At 41.8% G+C, this 18,817-nt stretch overlaps 1 protein-coding gene across 1 annotated transcript; it reads right to left on the bottom strand.

Moving 5' to 3' along the window:
- Positions 1-390: 390 nt before the first annotated feature.
- On the bottom strand, positions 391-15,590 carry st6galnac (ST6 (alpha-N-acetyl-neuraminyl-2,3-beta-galactosyl-1,3)-N-acetylgalactosaminide alpha-2,6-sialyltransferase). Its single transcript, XM_087177301.1, has 10 exons — positions 15,433-15,590; positions 14,017-14,386; positions 9,243-9,609; positions 7,252-7,417; positions 6,374-6,548; positions 5,296-5,434; positions 5,057-5,160; positions 3,830-3,913; positions 3,520-3,619; positions 391-2,948 (listed from the first exon to the last, which is right to left on the bottom strand). The coding sequence occupies exons 2-10, from the start codon at positions 14,157-14,159 to the stop codon at positions 2,778-2,780; spliced, it is 1,449 nt and encodes a 482-aa protein (XP_087033427.1). The 5' UTR covers positions 14,160-14,386; positions 15,433-15,590; the 3' UTR covers positions 391-2,777.
- Positions 15,591-18,817: the final 3,227 nt, after the last annotated feature.

Below are 18,817 nucleotides of genomic sequence, written 5' to 3' on the forward strand. Positions count from 1 at the left end.
AATATTAATTTGGCACAAATAACAGAAAATAAAGACAGTTGCGAGACTTAGTCGTGCTGAGTTTCAAGTTTCTACAAGCAAAAATTCCTTCAGTATTTGTTATTAGAAATATATTGTCTGTGTCTTGAACTGTATGTTTGCTTGAAGACTAATGTCAAATTTTGTATGTTTAGCTTTGTGCTGTGCAGTGATCAAAAGACTGTCAGTTATACTAGCACTTAATTAAGTTAGTTAATTAACAGGAGGTGTACCAACTGTCTCTGCTTTCCCTCTAATTAGATCTATTTTATAGTCATTTACATGACGTTTCTTTGGAGTTTATAGTTACATGTCATACAAAATAATGGGATGTGTTTTAGTGAGGAACAAAAAAAGACAAACTCACTGAGATAAAATCAGTTTGTTTTTATACAAATTTTTAAAAAAGGTCAGATTCAGAGTCAGGAATTGCACTATAAAAGGTCTCCACTTCCTCCCTTTACACATTGTAAAAATAATAATTCAAATGATTGGATCACTTAGTTTTAATGTGTGTTGGTTTCATATACAAAGTAGTTACATTTTAAATATTCCCTGATGTATAGTGCGTCTTTGGTTTCCTGTCTCCTCCCTCACCGTAAGACCTACAGGAACACAGAAAAGTACATCCGTGCTATTGTGGATGTGATGCCTCCGTTCAGTTTGAGATGAGGGGGGGGGGGGCGACAATCAATCTCACTGAACCCAGACCCTTCATTGTCTCGGCTCCAGGTGTGGCGGATGAAAACGCGGATTCCTTGAGACAAGTCCTTGGCGATGGTCTCCAAATCCAAACACAGAGAAAAGGCCACTGACGTCCTCGGTTGTGTTGTCGTGGAGACGTACTGAATCGCCTCGCAGATTTCCGCCTGAGTCACAAATGCTTCATCCAAACTACTGATTCACATTTAAAAAAAAGGCACTGAAAATCCTGTAGAGCTCACATACTGTTCTTATCACAGTGTGACACAGTGTAAAACAAAAAGTACACTTATGTGCTTAGAAGATTTCAGAACAAAGAAAAAATAAGTTAAGTCCCTTAAACTAAATACATTGTCAGGTTCAAATATTTGTGTCATTGAGCTTTACAACCACATAGTTTTTTTTTTGCTACCCTCCACAGTAAAACACACACAGACATGTAGACAGAGTCAGAGCCTGAACATAATGTGAGTAAATGTCAGAAAAAGACCATGGCCACTGCCAGCAGCGCTCTAACCATCTATTTAGGGTGGGGAGTCGGGGTATTTTAAGCAAGCGGCCAAACTCAGTAGCAGTCTTGTCCCTTGTCAACACACTGTACTGTACGACACAGTAACACGAGTAGCACTTTGATTCAGATTGTACGACACCATCTAAAGTCTTCCCAGCAAACATGGTTTTAGTGACTTGTAGACCAAAACAAACCCAGTTTAAAACTGAGATAAATCTGGGTGAGGGGTAACTTTAGATCCGACAACATTTCAGTCACTAATTCCAGTAGAATCATAAGGAAACCAGATTTTAAAATGGATTAAGTTTGTTTTTGATTCTCAGCAGTAATAAAAAAAAAAAAAAAAGAACAGAGGAGATAAATAAAAAAAATCAATTATCTACATTATCTGTTCAAATAAAAACTCTGCAATAAAATCCGACAGAACTCTTTCAGCCCTCAGACAGGTGATCTACCAGTACTGATGTCACAAAAAGGAAAGTGAGGACAATGATGGGAAATGACTCAAATTAACCACATCAAGCGCACTGACAACTTCCTTCCTGTGGTGCTTTCAAACAATGTCAGAAAAATGGGGAGAATGGAAACATCACTAGGGAGCGTGAAGATATCTACATGCTAATCCAGTGCCACCAAACATGAACAGACTCTGTATAGCTCCTTAAATCAGCTAATTAAAACTCAGTAGAACTGCCAGTGGTGGAGGCTTCGTAGCCATTTTGACGACGGCGTGTTGACGGTGCAGGAGATATTGCCACGATTTTTCCCACTCAGCTGCTCATGACTCAGATTAATAAAATGCAGCCGTGCTTTAAGCTATATGCTAACATTAGCATTGTCAAAATGCTAACAAGCTGTAGTTTAGCAGGTCAAATCTTCATCTCTTAGCATGCTAACATTTGCTAATTAGCAATAAATATAAAGTAAAGCTGAGGCTGATGCAATTGTTGTGAGCTGTGGTTATAAATGTGTCTGACCTGATGAAACTGAAACCTGATCAAACTCATAACTTCCTCATCAGGGGACCATGCATGTCTTTATAAAATGTCGTGCCAATCCATCTGCTGTGTGCGGAGGTATTTCACTGGTTAAGTGAAAACTTTGACCTGTCGGTGGCGCTAGATAAAAAATCAGTGGATCACCACAGTCATCCTCTGGGGACCATGAATATTTCAATGACAAGGGGTCAACTGTCTGACAAACAGTGCAGACGTCTGGTCGTATTCAAACTACAAATCACCAAAACCATGTTTCTGGGAAAATTAAATGTTTAAATTAAAAGTTTTAAACAAACACTTTGTTGATAAATAAAACTAAATCTGCTTCCTCAACAATCACAGCAGCTGTCATTAAAAAAAAGAAGAAGAATTCTTGTTTCCTTCATAAAAAGAAAACTTCTGCCACGTGTTTGTTTTTGCTCAGTTCAGAGAGTCATTTTTGAAACAAGGCAGGAAGGGTAGTCTGTGTTTGGACTTCCTGTATCCTCACAATCACGCTGGTAATCTGTGTGCACACAGTGCGACGCTCACTTGTGGTGCACGTGAATTCACTTGTGCATGTAGAGTCGTATGAGGCCCGCCTGGTGCAGCTGCTGCCACAGGGACATCTCCATGCGCAGGTCGTGGTTGATGAAGAAACCCACCGGGTGGTAGCTGCTGTCGTAATAGTGGTCAGAGTAGTTCTTATAGTCTGGGGTCATGAAGCCGTACGCACTCACCTTCATCAACACAGGAAACACAAAAAGGCACAATCTGTGTGTATATGTACATATACTGAATTTCCAAATATGAAATATTTGTATATATAAAATAAAAACATCTATGTAAAAACTTGTATATAAAACCTATTATATTGACACATATGTCTAGCCCATACAAATATGTATGTTTATGTGTGTGGTTATATCATAGACATGTTATATTAATATATATATATACATATATATATACGCATCCCAAAGCCCGTCAATATATGATGATATTACAAACAGCAGGGTCCAAAACCTGACTGACTCAGACATCTGATTGGCCAACACAGGGCTCAGATTATGAAAGGTTGAAAAACAGGTGGCTGATCTGAGTTACAGCAAAGTCAAATTTCTACAGAACTGTGTGTGGAGTGCATCTCCACCCGCTACCACCCAGTCAAGGCCACACAGTGCGTGCGCCTACAAGACCAACGGCTACAAGTCAAAACATTCTCACGCTATCGGGCAAGTGCAGCCTCGTCCCACAGTAAATAAATAGCTGGCTGACGCAAGTGTACAGAACAGTAATGATGGATGTTACCTGGTCGCAGGTGTGCAGTGCAGCCAGCAGCATCACAGCCCCCGTCGACGGACGGTAAATGTCCTTGTATTTGGTTTCCAGAGCATGCGATCGGAGGAATCTGAAACAAACAGATGCATCTGTGGTGTCAGTGCTGCAGCTTCATTTAGGGTAAAAGTGGAGAAAGGAGATATGAAAGTTTCACAGACATAAATAGGCCATATCATTTGCCCTCTGTCAACACAGTGAGAGAGAGACATCACAGCCTCTGCTGCTCCTTTAATCTCACCTCCAGCTATTTGAAATGCGAGCCCTGTTTGCAGTCTCTCACCTGTTTCTGAGGTAACGGATGAAATCTGGGTGGTACATCTTCAGCTTCTCAGCCGACACGTCCTCTCCAAAGTACTTCAGAGGGCTGCGGAGGAAAGAAAACATTACTATGATTAAAACTGGTGAATCAGAACTTTCTTTAAAAATATTTTTTTTCCTTTATTAAGTGATTACAAAACAGGTGAAGACAAGTGCAACAATAGTGAAATAGATACGGCCAAAAGCATAACAGAGGATACAACAAATAAATAAATACATGAGCATACTACACACATAAACACACAGCATCAACCTCTACATGTTCATAGCTGTAACAAATAAAAAAATTACTTACAACAAAGAAGGGGGGAAAAAAAAAACAGGAAAGAGGTGAATAAGAACTTTGCTGTGCAGTGACAATCACTTTGAAGCTGAATGGAAACATTTAAATGTTGAAGTTTACACTCTGATTTAACTTAACTGAGACACCTACGTGGGCTGCAACACATGAGAGGGTGTAAATACGGAAGTGGTCAAGATCAGTTTGAGTTTTAATCTCTAACCACTGTCTCACACAGGAAAGCTGCTATCTGATGAAGTTACTGCACTTTACTTCTCACGAAAATGTTCTAACTCAGCACGGTAACACACACTCACTGAGACAATGCTATCATACAGTATATGTAGCTTTACCGATGCTAATAGCAGTGCTAAACACAAAATATCATTCACTTTGCAAGTATTGGACAAATTTGAATTTTGATCTGATGAAGAAGTTACTGAGATATTTTTAAATATAAATAAAAACATTTTAAAAATAAATGTATTCCCTGTGTAATATTTTGTATATATATTATTTATACATGTTATAAATGCTCAACCCTAAATCATCATGGTTGTACTTTTCAAGTTTGATCAATAAAACCTTGCTTTAAGATATCTGCTGTTTCATCTTCATCATCATTTTTAACATTATTGTATATTATTAGATTATCATAATTATAATATATAGTAATTAATAATTAATAATAAGAGGTTCCTCCACTGTTTCAAATTGAAGACCCTCCAAAAGGTCCTCAAGGATCATTTTGTCTAAACAGTGCGGCAGAAAATGTCTGATGAAGCTCAAAGAGATGTGAACTGTTTAAAGGAGCTTCTTGCTGTAAATTTGTGACTATGAAGAACAAAATAACAAGACCATGATTTTTTTATTTTTTATTTTAACGACCACCCGTTAAATGTAACTTACTCTTTGGCCGTCTCAGGCCCTCTCTCCACTGCAGTGTGCGTGGCTGCAGCCTTCATCAGCAGGTAATCACGGTCGTGATCAGGCAGAAAGACGTATCGTGTTTCCTGTTGGAGAGCAGCAGAGAAAGAGAAAGAGAGCGAGTGAGCGAGAGTGAGAGAGAGAGAGAGAGAGAGATGTGACTTCAGGCCTGATTCCTTTATCATTTAATGAAGGAAAGACTCTCTTGTTTTGCTCCTGACCTTTGACACAGGTGGTCCTCTGTACCCGACTCTTGCGTAGCTCCTCATGGAGTTCATTAACGTGTTGGTGGAGAAGGTGTAGTGGGTGGTGCGAGACCCCACGTCCTGCTCAAAGCCCTTGGTGATCGCCCCGTTGGTCCTGAGGATCACAAGCGTCCACAAACGCAGATGAAACACACACACACACAATGTACATGGACACACAAACATAAAAATAGAAGGTTTCTGTTAATTATCCTTGAATGCATCAGCAGTGCAGCAAACACACACCAGCCTGATTGAAGTTTTATTGGCAAAACTGCTTCTTGACAAAACCCAGACCAGAACCAGCCTGAGAACCGAGAGAACTGAGCAGCCGTTCAGATTCTTCAACCTCAAACCACCTGAAAACTCTGTAGTCTCTTCTGTTAATATTGTTGTCAATAATTAACCAGTTAGAGATAAACTTTGATAAAATGCCAAATGACAAAAGGGCTCAGTTTCAGTAGTTTGGGAGAATAGTTTTAGCATATTACAAAAGGTTCAGGCGTCAACTCAAGGCAAACATGCCAAAACAAAAACCTCTTAACAAATATTCAAAAGGCACATTTTGGAAACCGGGGCAATGTTGTAATTATAACAACACACAATGGAGAAGTTCTATTACACATTACATTATTATTATTATACATTATAATTTAGGAAATTTTGTGATTATGAAATTTCTAGAGGCAGCACTTTCCTGTGAACTGGTGATTACTTTGTTAATCTTTTAAACATTTAAAATCTTTTTTTTTTCACAAAAAAATGTGATGCGAACATTTGATGGTTCCAGCTTCTGAAATGTGAGAATTTGCAACTCTTCTTGGTCTTATGTGATTGTGAAATGAATATTACAATTGTTAATCTAAGGGCTGATTTTATGTGCTTGTGTTTAACTACCGCTCTGCACATTTTGTGTGGGAGCATCAAACTGTGCTCAGACCCTGCACCACACCCCTGCAGGTCTGCGGCTACACATGTTTTTGCTTGTGAAGGAACAGGCAACAGTATCGGTTGGACTGTCAGGAAACTCTTTATGCAGCATTAGTTTGTCTACCTGAAGACGTAGTGATGACTGTCGATCTCTTCCCCTTTCTTCGAGTCCTTCAGTATCCCTCCGTTCCCCACCACAGCACAGTGGATACACTTTGAGTCATTGCTGCGATCCCTCCAGTCGTCCAACATCTGCCAGTTAGCAGTGAAGTTGAGGACGGAGAGAGTTTCCACCAGAGCTGTCGACACAGGAAAACACAATTCATCTTTCATTTTTCTTTTTCCCCATGCCTTTGAAATTACAGCTGCCAACAGATGGAGTTATTTGCATTATGTCTGACAGAAAAAAAACCCCCGAGGCTACATATGTGGGCACACACACAGGAATCTCCCATTATCTCAACATGATAAGAAATGTCAACCGTGATGAGGCCCACGCTTCCTCAATCACTTCTCCACAACACTTTGTCTCCTCTGTCTGGACACATGTGGAATGCAGATTTTAGATAACAGAAACTCGCAGTACACCTTCACTGTCTGCACAACAGTTACAACATCAATGTTTCATTTATTTTATAGATGCATAAAAAGAACTGCCACGTGGTCCCAGGTGCACTCTGAGGTCATATTCCTAAATAAAAAATCTTTGAGTCATTACCACAAACTAACACAGCAGCCATGTGTTCCTAATCTTGTGCATCCTGATGGGTACTTGAAAGCATCACAGTACATGTTCAACACACAGATTAGACGGTGTTGGGGGGCGACGTGTTTCACTCAGGGGTTCATCACACAATAGTGAAAATGTCATTAAAAACAATATACAAAAAGACAACAGTAGAAAAATATTAATAAAAAGTAATGGGGGGGAAAAGAAAAAGTTTTTTTAAACTTAAGAAAAACAAATACTTACACAGAAACAGAACAAAAACAAAGACTCACTTTTGTAATCGATGCCCTCCCAGCCGTGCGCTCCTGGGTAATTGCTGAGGCGCTGGTGTTGTTCCCGGGTTGCGTGTTTGGCCCACTGCAGGACCGGAATATGTTGCAGAAACCTCCCCCCAAACTCAGTTTGTGCAACCTGACTGCTGATGCCATCTGGGCAGTCCTGCGTGGGAGCAGATAAGGCCTCGCTGTTATCAAAGCACATACACGGTCTCGTCTCCACCCTGTGCACCGTCAGTACGAATGCAGCATCATTAGTTCCAGTTAGAGGCTGTGCAACCTCAATATTAACCTCCAGACCCGGACTGGAGGAAATGATGTTGTAATTACACGCTTAAAAAAAGAACAAGGCTAACGACAGGACTGAAGCTGCTGGTTTTTTCCCCAGAGAAAGACAAATTCATTATCAGATTTACATGGACACTTTGCTGATGCATGAAACATAAAAACCAGATGCGGGCGGACGAGGAAGCATGGAAAGGTTGCACGTACACACGCACGTAAACACACGAGCGAGCGGATGGCACCGAGCTCATTAGCAACTTTATCTCCTTGACTGAGTTATCTGCCCCTGGTTCTCTGCAGAATCAATTATCGATTCAGTCTGTGCAACCTCGTCTTATGTAACAGCTCTCAACCTAAACTGCGGCTCAACTGAGCTGAAGCTTTAAAAGCTGCTTCAAACTAAAATCTCAGAGAGAGAGAGAGAGAGCGTGTGCGTGTGTGTGTGCGTGTGTGAAAAAGATTGTGATTCATCATATGGAGACATTATTTCATTTAACTCTTACAAAACCCTGTGATCTCCCCCATGAGACGTTCAAAGACTCAATGTTTTTGTTTCATCTTGCCGGTGTGTTTCCCTCGGTGGAGCCGGCTGACAACGCAACATGTGTTGATGACAGACATTCGGGAAGGAGAGGAGATGGAGAAACACAGTCAGTTTTGGCTTTGGGAGAAATAACTGTATTTACTGGGAGGAAAGACCCACCCAGTTCAACTGAGGCCGCCGCCCAATGACAAAATCTGGAGCCTGACCAAAACCAGAGGTGTTTTCCACCATAATTAATATTCACTCTATTTGATTATTTTTGCCATTTGTCAGCAAATCTCATGAAAAAACCAAAACCATCAGTGAATGTCTCCCACTGACAAGTATCATGTGTGATATGTCTTATTCCTCTGAGCCATAGAGCTCCATTGTTTCCAAATAATATTAACAACACGTCAGTGAGTCTCACTGTTACACTGTGTGACATGTTCCTTCATTACTGTGAACACACACCTTAGTATATTTTGACTCAGTCCCACACACACACACCGTCCTGCTGCTGTAAATACTCACTAGAGCACCAAATGTGGATTCATCCGCCGCTGAAAATAGTCCAGGTCCTTTTTTAAATGAAACTAAATACAGTATGTTTGTGGGCTGTCTTGTGTTTGAGAGCCACACACACAGTTGGGAAGTCGGAAAGTTTTCTGAGATATCCTGGTTTTTGTCTTTTCATAGGAACAATTTTCTGTAATAAATTTGTCTGTAAAATTTGAAATAAAGTTTTTTAAACAATGGTGAGAAATGTACATTTGAATTTCCCAGAGGCAAAAGATTTGTTCCTGGCTGACAGTAGGACAGAACTCTAAAACTGAAATAATTAGTTGATTGATTAGTTGATTGGTTGATTGAAAGAAAAATAATTGGCAACAATTTCTAATCAACAGTCCAAAGCCCAAGTAAGTGGTATGTTATTGCATTTGAGAAGCTGGAACCAGGAAATGTTACTAGATTTAAAAAAAAAAACCAGAAAACAAACTGCTGCAAATTCATCAGGATTGTCTCATTTTCTACACTCAAAAACATGCAGCCACAGATTAATTTGGTCAGTGCGACAGTGCAGTTATAAACTCTCTTCACATATGCGCTTGAACTTCCAGAGGTCTGCACAGACGGATGAATCCAAACAAGCAGATGGTCACAGATGAGGAGAACTCACTGTTTGTGGAGGGACGTCTTCACTCATGTAAGTGTCTCCGATGAAGGGAGGCTCTGTTGGTCCGGCTGCCTGCGTGGGCTGGGGGGGATGCAGTGCAGGGGGTTTGGCACTAGTCCTAGTTCTACCCACACCATCAGGGCTGGTGGTGGACTTTGAGACATCCTGGACTTTGCTCCCTGCTGGCTCCTGCTCTTCAGCGGCCTTGGATGTTTGAGCGTTTAAAGTTGGAGTCTGTGTGGCACCCGTGTGCTCACCCAGAACTGTTCCAGAGGAGAGCTCTGGGTGAAAGGTGGAGGAGGAGGGCGGATGGCTCCAATGGTCACTGTTGCTCTTTCTATCAAGAGGCTCCTCAGAGTCTTGTGAGCTGCTGTGGAAGACAGAACAACATGTAGCAGTGAGGCCGGCAGGTCACTGCTGCAAATAAATCATCTGAAACCAGTCCTCTCTCAACAAGCTCTCATGGTGAGCTGCATGTAGCTGGAACCAGCACCCAGTTAGCTTAGCTTAGCATAAAGACTGAAAACAGAGGGAAACAGTTAGCCTGGCTTTGTCAGGGTTAAAACTCAGTAATTATTATATTATGTCTCATATGTTTAATTCGCACAAAAACATTGTGAGCTAATGCCTGAGACTTAATGAGTGAGCTAGAGGTGCTGGTGTGTTATAGTCTTTATGCTAAGCTAAGCTAACTGGCTGCTCTTATATCTATGCAAGAAAAGTGAGTAAGAGCATTTCCTAAAATACTGAACTATCATTTTAAGAATATATTATTTCATAATTGTATCATATCAATCTAAAAATAAATTGTTAACAGACAGACACATGACTGCTTTTTTTTGTTTTGTTTTGTTTTGTTTTGTTGTTTCAGAAAAATAAGTAAGTGGACCTTGAGTTAATATTTGTTGTCAAACTGTAGTGGGGTCATTTGTTTATGTTGGTACAGAGATGCAAGAGACAGAAACTGAAGGTAAAAGTGTGTTTTCTCTTGCATTAAAAAACAAACTTTTTAACTTCTGCCTTTCTACTTCCTGTTGCCTTAATTAGCCCCGGGTAAACCCAGTGTGTTGCTGTGCATGTACAGCAGATGCACAGTGTATTCAGGGATGATAGGTAAAATCCGACAGGTAAAAGGCCCCTCACCCCTTCCCTTACAAGACCACCTGACACAAAACAACTACAAATGACTTTTTATGTATTTTCTGTCTCTTTGGGACCATTTTGTGTGTCCTAACTGAGCTCTTGTGTCACTTCAGATGAAAGCTCAGTGTTTACTTCCTGTGTCCTGTTGCCTGGTGACTAACATGCTGTTTATCTCACAGCCTGACAGAAAACACAGCAGGTCATCGCCGTGAAAGAGGTCGTAGAAAAGAAGAGAGGAGGATAAAATAAAGTGGAATTAAACTAGCCTACATTCATTAAACATTTTATTATATATATGTCTGTATACAAACACACACTCACACACACTGTATATTATCTTTTTTTTGTTCTATGTATTATTATTAATCTATTATTATTATTTTTTGAATAAGATATTAAATAGGTTTTGTTTTGTGGACTACAGAATTGAAGAGAAAAACATTATTATTTGTTTGATTCCCCAAGGAGGTAGTAGTTATTCATTTGTTTCCATTTTAATTATTTTTTTCCACTAAAAAGTTACAATTCAAAAAGTTTTCATTCTTTTCTTTAGTTGCTTGACTATTAAATATTTGTCTGAGGTTTTGCTCAGGTCTATGTAAGAGCAATCAATTTTCTATTACAAAAAAATCATTATTTCTTTGACAATCTCTTTCCAATATGAAAAAGGGGCAAGAACAGAGCATGTGATCAATTTTTTTAATCTACACTGCCTCCAGCATTCATTCTGTCCCCGATAACCTCTTTGAATAAATTTCAATTTTAGAGTCAGAAAATATCAGGAACTTTCTCAGAGACCTGGAACTGGTGGTCTCAGTCTGAGTCTAGTTTTCCTTTATTTCTACAGGCCCCATATCAGTTTGACATAGGCCGTGCTGTAGTTCCTGTAGTTCCTGTAGTTCCTGTAGTTCCTGTAGATCTTGGAGTTTTGGATCGTATCGTTATCCGAGATGCATCAATAAATACATTGACCAACTTAGCTTCACTAAAATTTTCTCTGACCTGGAGATTTCCAGATATTTGAAAGGTGTTTAAAAAAAACTCTGCGCTAATACACCTTAAAGTCTGAATTATTTGTAAATTATTTCAGTATAATGTACCTTTATTTCAATCACAGTCAACAGGGTCATGTCAGAAAAAAGCCCCTTCAATCTGAAAATGTTAATTTGATTTAAAAAGAAAAAGGGTGATTTTACTTTGACTTTGCAAAAGGCCTCAGTGTTCATTAAAATGTGAGGTATCGTAGATCAAAAGGAGCTGCAGCAGGAAAGTGGGGAGGTTACGTACATGGTTATTTTTACCCAGGCGTTCAGATTAAAGAACAGCTTTTAAAATGAAAGACCTGTGAGCTCCAGACTTCAGCTGCCATTCAGTGTCTGAAACAAGCCTTTGAAAAACAGCCATCTTTTCCATTCCCCCCCACACCACCCCGACTTAATGCATCTTATCTGGAGCTGCTGGCTTTTAAAGCTGGAGCGCTGCCCGTTAATAACAAAGCTTACATTTCACATACGTGTGTAAGAGACCACCTCCAGTGAAATAACTCTGGGCTGTGCAGCCGGAGCACTGTGTGGCTCCTTTGTTAAAACCACAATGATATAACTAGAGGGGGGGGGAGATAAGTGCTGCTTACAAAAAACCCGCAGAACTTTTCATACCACTCATGATCTAAAAGTTTAACCATTTTACTGCTAAAGCTGACCTGGTTTATGTTCTGGATGAAACTGCATGCTCTGCTCTGGCTTTGGTTTAGGAAACATATGGAACACCATATAAAGAGTCTTTGGACGGTGGCAGTTTGTGTTGTTGTACTGGCTCTGTACTGTAACACATTGAATTTTAAAAGAAAGAATGACACTCAGCTTCACTCTCTGGGTGTTTACAGCCTCCTCGGATTAACAGGAGAAGGAAGTGGAGCCATTTTTAGACAGTCGCTGAAGTTTAGGCGGCAGGGAGTTGAAGTAAGTGGAAAAAGTTAAGATGTAAGATGTAATAGGTCACTCCAGTAATTTTACATGTCAGAGTCCATTTACCTCTCTCAGGAGGAGCTCAGCCTGTGAGCACAGTTTGTGTAAAGTCTTCTGTGTCTGGAAGAGCTTCGTCTAATCTGAGAAAATGCATCTAAATTTGGAATTGGAGACTCCAGATTTTATCTGAAGGCCTGCGTTACAAAGTGGAGGCATGGAGAGTAGATGTTTACAAGGCAAAGTGAGTAATGTGGTATTAGTTACCATAACTAACCATGCTGTTCACGTGTGACTACTGAGAGCTCCAATGTATCTGACTTGGCGCTGATTTAGTACAGAATTGCACGGAAAGGCAAATATGGAGCTTGAATCATACTAGAGAGTAGAACTGCTTCAGTTATGACTCTTTTTAAATCTGAATTTCACAAGTTTCTCAAATTTATACAAGAACTAGATGGAGCCAAGTGCATTTACTCATGTACTGTACTGAAGTACCATGTTCAGGAACTTGCACATTAGTGTTTTGATTTTATTTTACTTTAGACATCTACATTTTGGAGGCACATATTGTACTTTTTTATTCCTACATTTACCTGAAAACTAGAGTTACTAGTTACTTTGTAGATTATGATTACTCACTTATACAATATGTTGCATAAAATCTACAAAGTGGCTACTCTGCCCAACGAGAACTTGTTATACTTTAAGTAAATTTTGCTTATACTTTTCTTCGAATTAAATTTTGAAAGCAGGACTTTTAGTTGTAACAGTACTTTTACGTTTATTTAAAATATATTTATATTTGTGGTTTTAAGAAGCAAAAACCATCTCAGTGTACTTTTACATCTCCTCTCTCAGGCTTCTCTCTGGAGCTCTAGTAACAACAGGTCAGTGAGCCAATCAGAAGAGAGGAGGCTCTGTCCCTTTTTTTCTGATTGGCTGACAGTTTTCTGAGTGATCCAATAAAAATACAGCAGATTTCAGATAAACACTCGGAGAAACCAAATCCTGCAAGGATGATGGGTCCAGGTGGGCGGGGCTTGAAGCATGGCTGAGAGCAGTGAATGCTTTGTTGTGACATCACAAAGTCACAGAAGTCCTGACAGCTGGTTTTAAGGCTCAGTTTCTGAATACAGGCTGTGTGCATTTCTCTGTGGACTGAGGCTTTGATACTTTCACAGTATTAATATAGAACCTAGACCTGATCTATAATCAATCAACACATGGAGTAAAGTGAGATACTTTTAAGTAAGAGATAGTCTGAGTAATTCTTCTGCTTTTAAATAATATTTGATATTCAGAGTCAGTTCCTACTTGAACTCTCTTGTATTCAACCTGATGACCTTGTGCTGCAGCCAGTTCCACTCTGGTCTTCAGCAAGTGAAATGCATGATCAGCGGAATTTAGACCATGTGACTTATCGTCTGGTTGCCTTATTGTATGTTTCAGATCACTGTTCCACTGAATTGTCCTAAAATTTAAGGAACTACATTAAACTGATGTGTTCTTCTGATTAAATGTGAATCAGCTCTTAAACCTCAGTTATTGTTTCATGACCACTGTCCCACAGAGCAACAACAGAGGAGAACATGTCTCTGTCCTCATACTTCCTCAGTGTCCTGTTTGCATGAACACTTGAAAATCAGTGCAGGTGTCCCTTCACTCACCTGCTACTCCCCTCTGTGAAGACACGGAACTGTCTCACAGGCACTAAGGACCAGGACTGATGCCCCTGCAGGTACAAACACAGGACGTAGACACACAGCAGGGAGCAGGCCAAGCCAAGAACCAGCCTCCTGAGGAACGCCATCCCCGTCACGGAGCGCGTGACCCCGGCCGGCAGGCTGAGTGTGCTGGCCCAGCCCTCCGCTCCACCTGAAGGAGCATGAGGAGGCAGGCGGGGACGCTGTCCCGCTCAGAGTTCTGTCTTTTTCTGGTCCACCAGAGGAGGGAAGGCAGGGGGTGTAGGTGATGGTCGGGGGATTTAATTAGCCCACAACAGGATCTGGGCTCCACTCTGGGCTTCTCTCAACACAGCTACAGTGGGAGGGAGATAGAAAGAGAGTTGGAACAAGGGCAAAGACTCGGGGCGGGGGGGGCAGCATGGAAGGGGAAACTTTATCTTTCAGCGTCAACAGAATCCCAAATAATCCCTTTTTAATGAAGCACACAAAGTGCTGGGTCACAATCTTCACATCCTTTCACACCGTATTCTTACTGTCTCCTCTTTGCTCTCACTGTTCTTGAAGAAACAGACTCCACACACTTGAATGGAAAAGAGTCACACAGCAGAGAGAAGCTCAACATTTAGGCCAAGCCTATCAAACTGATAGGTACAAATAAAAATCTAAAGTCAGCAAAAACAGGAAGCCAGAGCCACTATCTTACAGGAAACATCTAAGTGGCCCCGTCTGTTGAGGTCAACTGAACACTGCGAGACCCATGAGATCTAGAAGCTGAAGGCATTAGCATACCACTGAGCACCTCCCCTCGACACTTCTCACCTCTTTGTTAAGTAGTGTCATAAACAGAGCCTGAGGCGAGGCAGCTGAAATCGGCTTTCTCAACTTCTATCGAGTCAAGCCTCGAGCTGTTTCTCAAATCCAACAAATCCTCAGAGGTAAGTCGCTAAATGAGCGGGTGAATCAGGAGAAAGAACAACAGCACTGATGACAGTGTGAGTGATACAGTTTCCCAGTCTGGTGTGAGATGGTGCTCTGGCTGAGGCTGTAAGTAGGGAACGGAAAAAATGTGTTGCAGTGATCTAGTAATAAATTCAGCTCTCATGTCTCTGATAACACACACACACACACACACACAACAGGGAAACTCCAACAAAAACTAAATTCAAGCTTTCCTTTCTACTGTAAATAAATGTCAGAAATAAATCCTCAGGGCAAAACATGAGGCAAAACAAAGCATACATGCATCACGTTGTGACAAACCATGACTCAATCTTTCTTCCTTTAGTCAGAGGTCTCCTCTCTCTCGTGTCTCTGACTCTGTCCTCGTCTAACAGACACAGAAAACTCTTCAAATGTGAACCAGGAACATTAAAGAAAGAAAAACCAGTGTCCTCTCACCAGCAGAAAATCCTTGTTGCTCTGTGATCTCTTTCCTTCACCGTGGTGTAATAATATCAGCATATTCCTCTAAGTTAGGAGAGCTCTGCTGCTCATCTAGTGTGGAGCGGTTGCACTGCCAGCCTCAGCACTGTATGGGCGGGACCATTGTGAAATGAGCAACAGCTGCTGGCAATTGGTCAACCCCCTCAACTCCAGAGCATGAGTTGAAGGGGAGGAGGGAGGGGGGAAGAGAAAGAAGCCCACTCTAGGCAGCAGGCAGTAAAGTTAGACATGAGCAGGCAGCTCTGAGGATCTCTGCTATGCTCACAATGTGTGAGGAGAGACCCTGAACACAACGCAGTCATGACAGACAGGAGACAGGAGGAAGAAACACACAGGAACTGTCGGGTGGCAAGAAGGAACATGCAGCCTGACAGTCTGTACAGAGCAAGGGAGGAGGACTTCCTCACTGTCTCCCCATCCATCCATCCATCCATCCATCCATCCATCCATCCAGGCAGGCCAGTCAGTCAGCTGGGCCCTCTGAGCCAAATGAGAGTCAATAGCCGGCGTGCCTTTCTGGGTTTGGTTTCCTCTGTGAAAAGGAAAGGAAATACGGGGGGGGGGGCAGCACGTTTCAGTGCACACAACCAGTTGCTGTAGTCGTCCAGAGGAAGTGAGCTAGCTGGAGGGTGAGGAAGAAAAAGAATGAGGGGGGAAGGGGGGGGGGAGGAGAGGAAGAAGAAGTGGGTCAGCTGTGGACATTATTCCAGATGTATAGGCTAAAACCCTGTGGTGGTTTTAACATGCCTACATACAGACAGGGAAAAGGAGGAACATAGCCATTTACAGGAAATAGTTTAAACAGTAGAAAATTTCAGAATAAAAGTCTTTATTTAAACACTGTCAGTGAATCTTCTCAGGCTGTAAACCAACAGCTGCTTTGGCTCATACCGTGACGTCCGCAGGATTTTCAGTAGCTGTGACTTAAGACACGTCTTCATCTCCAGCCAATGAGTTACACTGTGAGAGCAAGGGATGATGGGGGGGGGGCAGAAACAAGCAAACAATTGTGCGTTTTCCCACAGTGAACACAAACGAGGACCACAGTGTCTTCCACACAATCTTTCCTTTTTATTCTCTTGGTGCTGATGGATCAGTCACTGTCTCTTCACAGTTTTTAGACCATCGCCATGAAGAACAATGAAAACTAGACTAAAAAAAAAAAAAGATAACAAAATGGTGCATTCAAGAGCTACAGGTTCGGGCACAGAGGGTTACACATGTAGAAATGGAAACAGAAACAAAACGATGAGTGATGACAGCTGGAATGGTTTGTGTACAAAGTTACAAAAAAACAACAAAAAAAAAAAAAACAGGGTACCTTGTGCATGTGTGAGTATCTGACAGCACGAGGGTCATCTCAGGTCAAAACAGGAGGAATGGTGGCATACAAACACACACACACACATACACACACACACGCACACACACACAAAGGCAAGGCTTATTGGCACTTGTAGGACGGGCATGCACGAGGAATGCCAACTCACATCGCCACCCTCTCGGTTTGGAGGCCAGCAGCCCCGTCTGCTGTGCCAACACCGGCGGAGGCAGCGAGCAAACTGTGGCGCTCAGGGGGCCTTCGGCCCTCCAAACCAAAGTCCTCATGACTCACAGTGAATCTCAGTTGGTGGCCGTGACACCCATAGAGACGTGTGACACATATCAACCACCTCTGCCCTGCTAACAGGCTTTAATCTGGGGTGTTATTCTTTTAAAGGAGGGTTTTACTATTTGGTTTAATGGGTAACAATGTGATTTAATGCCTCTGAAGTCCCAAACTGCATTACCCATAATGCTGCATTATGTTAACCCCTATCCTACCATAACATTACACTTCATATGAACCCTTTACATCGTGGCTCGGACAACGTTCATGTCAGAAAAACCTAACATACTGTATTTAAACCACCTAAAAATGGCATAGTTATAAAATCTCACTGACAGTTCTCAGCTCTGCCAAGTCACTAAAACAACCCTCGACCTTCCTGTGGACCAGTAACACTACGAAGGTCATGGGAGAGTGCTGATTTGGAAAATAAATAAAGGAGAAAAAGAAAGACAGAATAAATATTTTCTGATAGGAAGCTTTCAGAGCCAACATGGTCTTTCACATCATGTTGCAACTAAATAACAGGCTTTACTTCCAGGTTTAGAGTTTCTCTCTGCAACACAAACTCTTGTTACTCTCCCCACCTACCACCCCCCACCTCTCACTAACTCAAGCTATGGACCGTTCTAACTGAAATCTTATCCACAAAGCCTTCTTGTGTCTCTTGGAGGGGCTTCCACATATCTTCATTAAATGTGAGGGTAAAGAAAATGGAAAAAAAAACAACACAGATAGTTTACGTGTGTGTGTGTGTGTGTTGAGTCTGATGCGTTTTGTCACAGCTGCAGCCTCAGAATCAGGCCGCTAGAATCTACATGGCATTTAACATACCTCTAGTCACATGCCTCATGCCCCCTCAAACCCTGCTACCACCCTGCTCTGTCCCAGCTCTGCTTTCCTGATCCTATAAACATTTTCTATGCGCATTCCTCCCTCCCATCCTCCCACCTTCCTCTTCTTTCTTTCTTACATTCAGTAACTTTCAAAACCACTCTGCAACCATTTCCATTTGACCTCAAACATGCCGTCAAATTTTTCTTCACTCGTTTCCCTTTAAGGTGCCTACACGTCCTATCGCTCTTTCTAGCAACATTCTACATGCACTCTACTTTTAGTCTGTAGCCAGTGTTAGTACGTAACTCCTAACCTCTTTGTTAGATCCTCATTTTGGTCTAAGACACATAAAACAAACTGCTCAGAGCTGCTCACAGAGCAGCAGCAAGGCAGAGGTTATGGATCCTGTAATTAGCGCTTGCCTCGAGGGGGGCACTGGGACAAAACACATGACTCAACAGAGAAAAGGGGGGCAGTAAGAGCTTGACTTGTTCCAGGCAATAAGCACATAGCGTTGCTGTGATGCTGTCCTTGGTTGTAAGTGGTCCTCCAGAAAGAGCGATCCCCCCACCTTCTCCTGCTTTACACCAGCGCAGGCCTGAGCTGGTTTCAGAAACATCTGGAACTGGTCTCTGTGATAGCTCTTTGAGGAACATGGAGGCGTTCCTGTAGCCACAGGCTGCAGCAGGGGGGAGCAGCATTGGGGGGGGGGGGGGGGGGGGTAGTCAGGAAAAAAAAAAAGAAACAGCAATCATCCTCTGGAAAGGTAAGAAGAGGAATGGGAAGTCCATTCGTAGTGTTTTTATTTGGTTCCACCTGGTCTTTAAGTCTTTAAATTAGGGAAATTCCAACGCAATACGTTCCTTCATGTCTTCGGGGGGGGGGGGGTTTTGC

The sequence above is a fragment of the Seriola lalandi genome, unplaced genomic scaffold (assembly GCF_002814215.2).
Source record: "Seriola lalandi dorsalis isolate HSWRI2012SDOR001 ecotype SW California unplaced genomic scaffold, Sedor1 jcf7180002054585, whole genome shotgun sequence".
NCBI lineage: Eukaryota > Metazoa > Chordata > Actinopteri > Carangiformes > Carangidae > Seriola > Seriola lalandi.

Excerpts from the sequence above, each read along its gene's own strand:
- st6galnac (XM_087177301.1), bottom strand. The coding sequence starts at position 14,159 with ATGGCGTTCCTCAGGAGGCTGGTTCTTGGCTTGGCCTGCTCCCTGCTG. Across the intron at positions 9,610-14,016 it reads TTCACAGAGGGGAGTAGCAG|CAGCTCACAAGACTCTGAGG; the intron begins GTGAGTGAAGGG and ends TGTCTTCCACAG. Across the intron at positions 5,161-5,295 it reads GAGGACCACCTGTGTCAAAG|GAAACACGATACGTCTTTCT; the intron begins GTCAGGAGCAAA and ends GCTCTCCAACAG.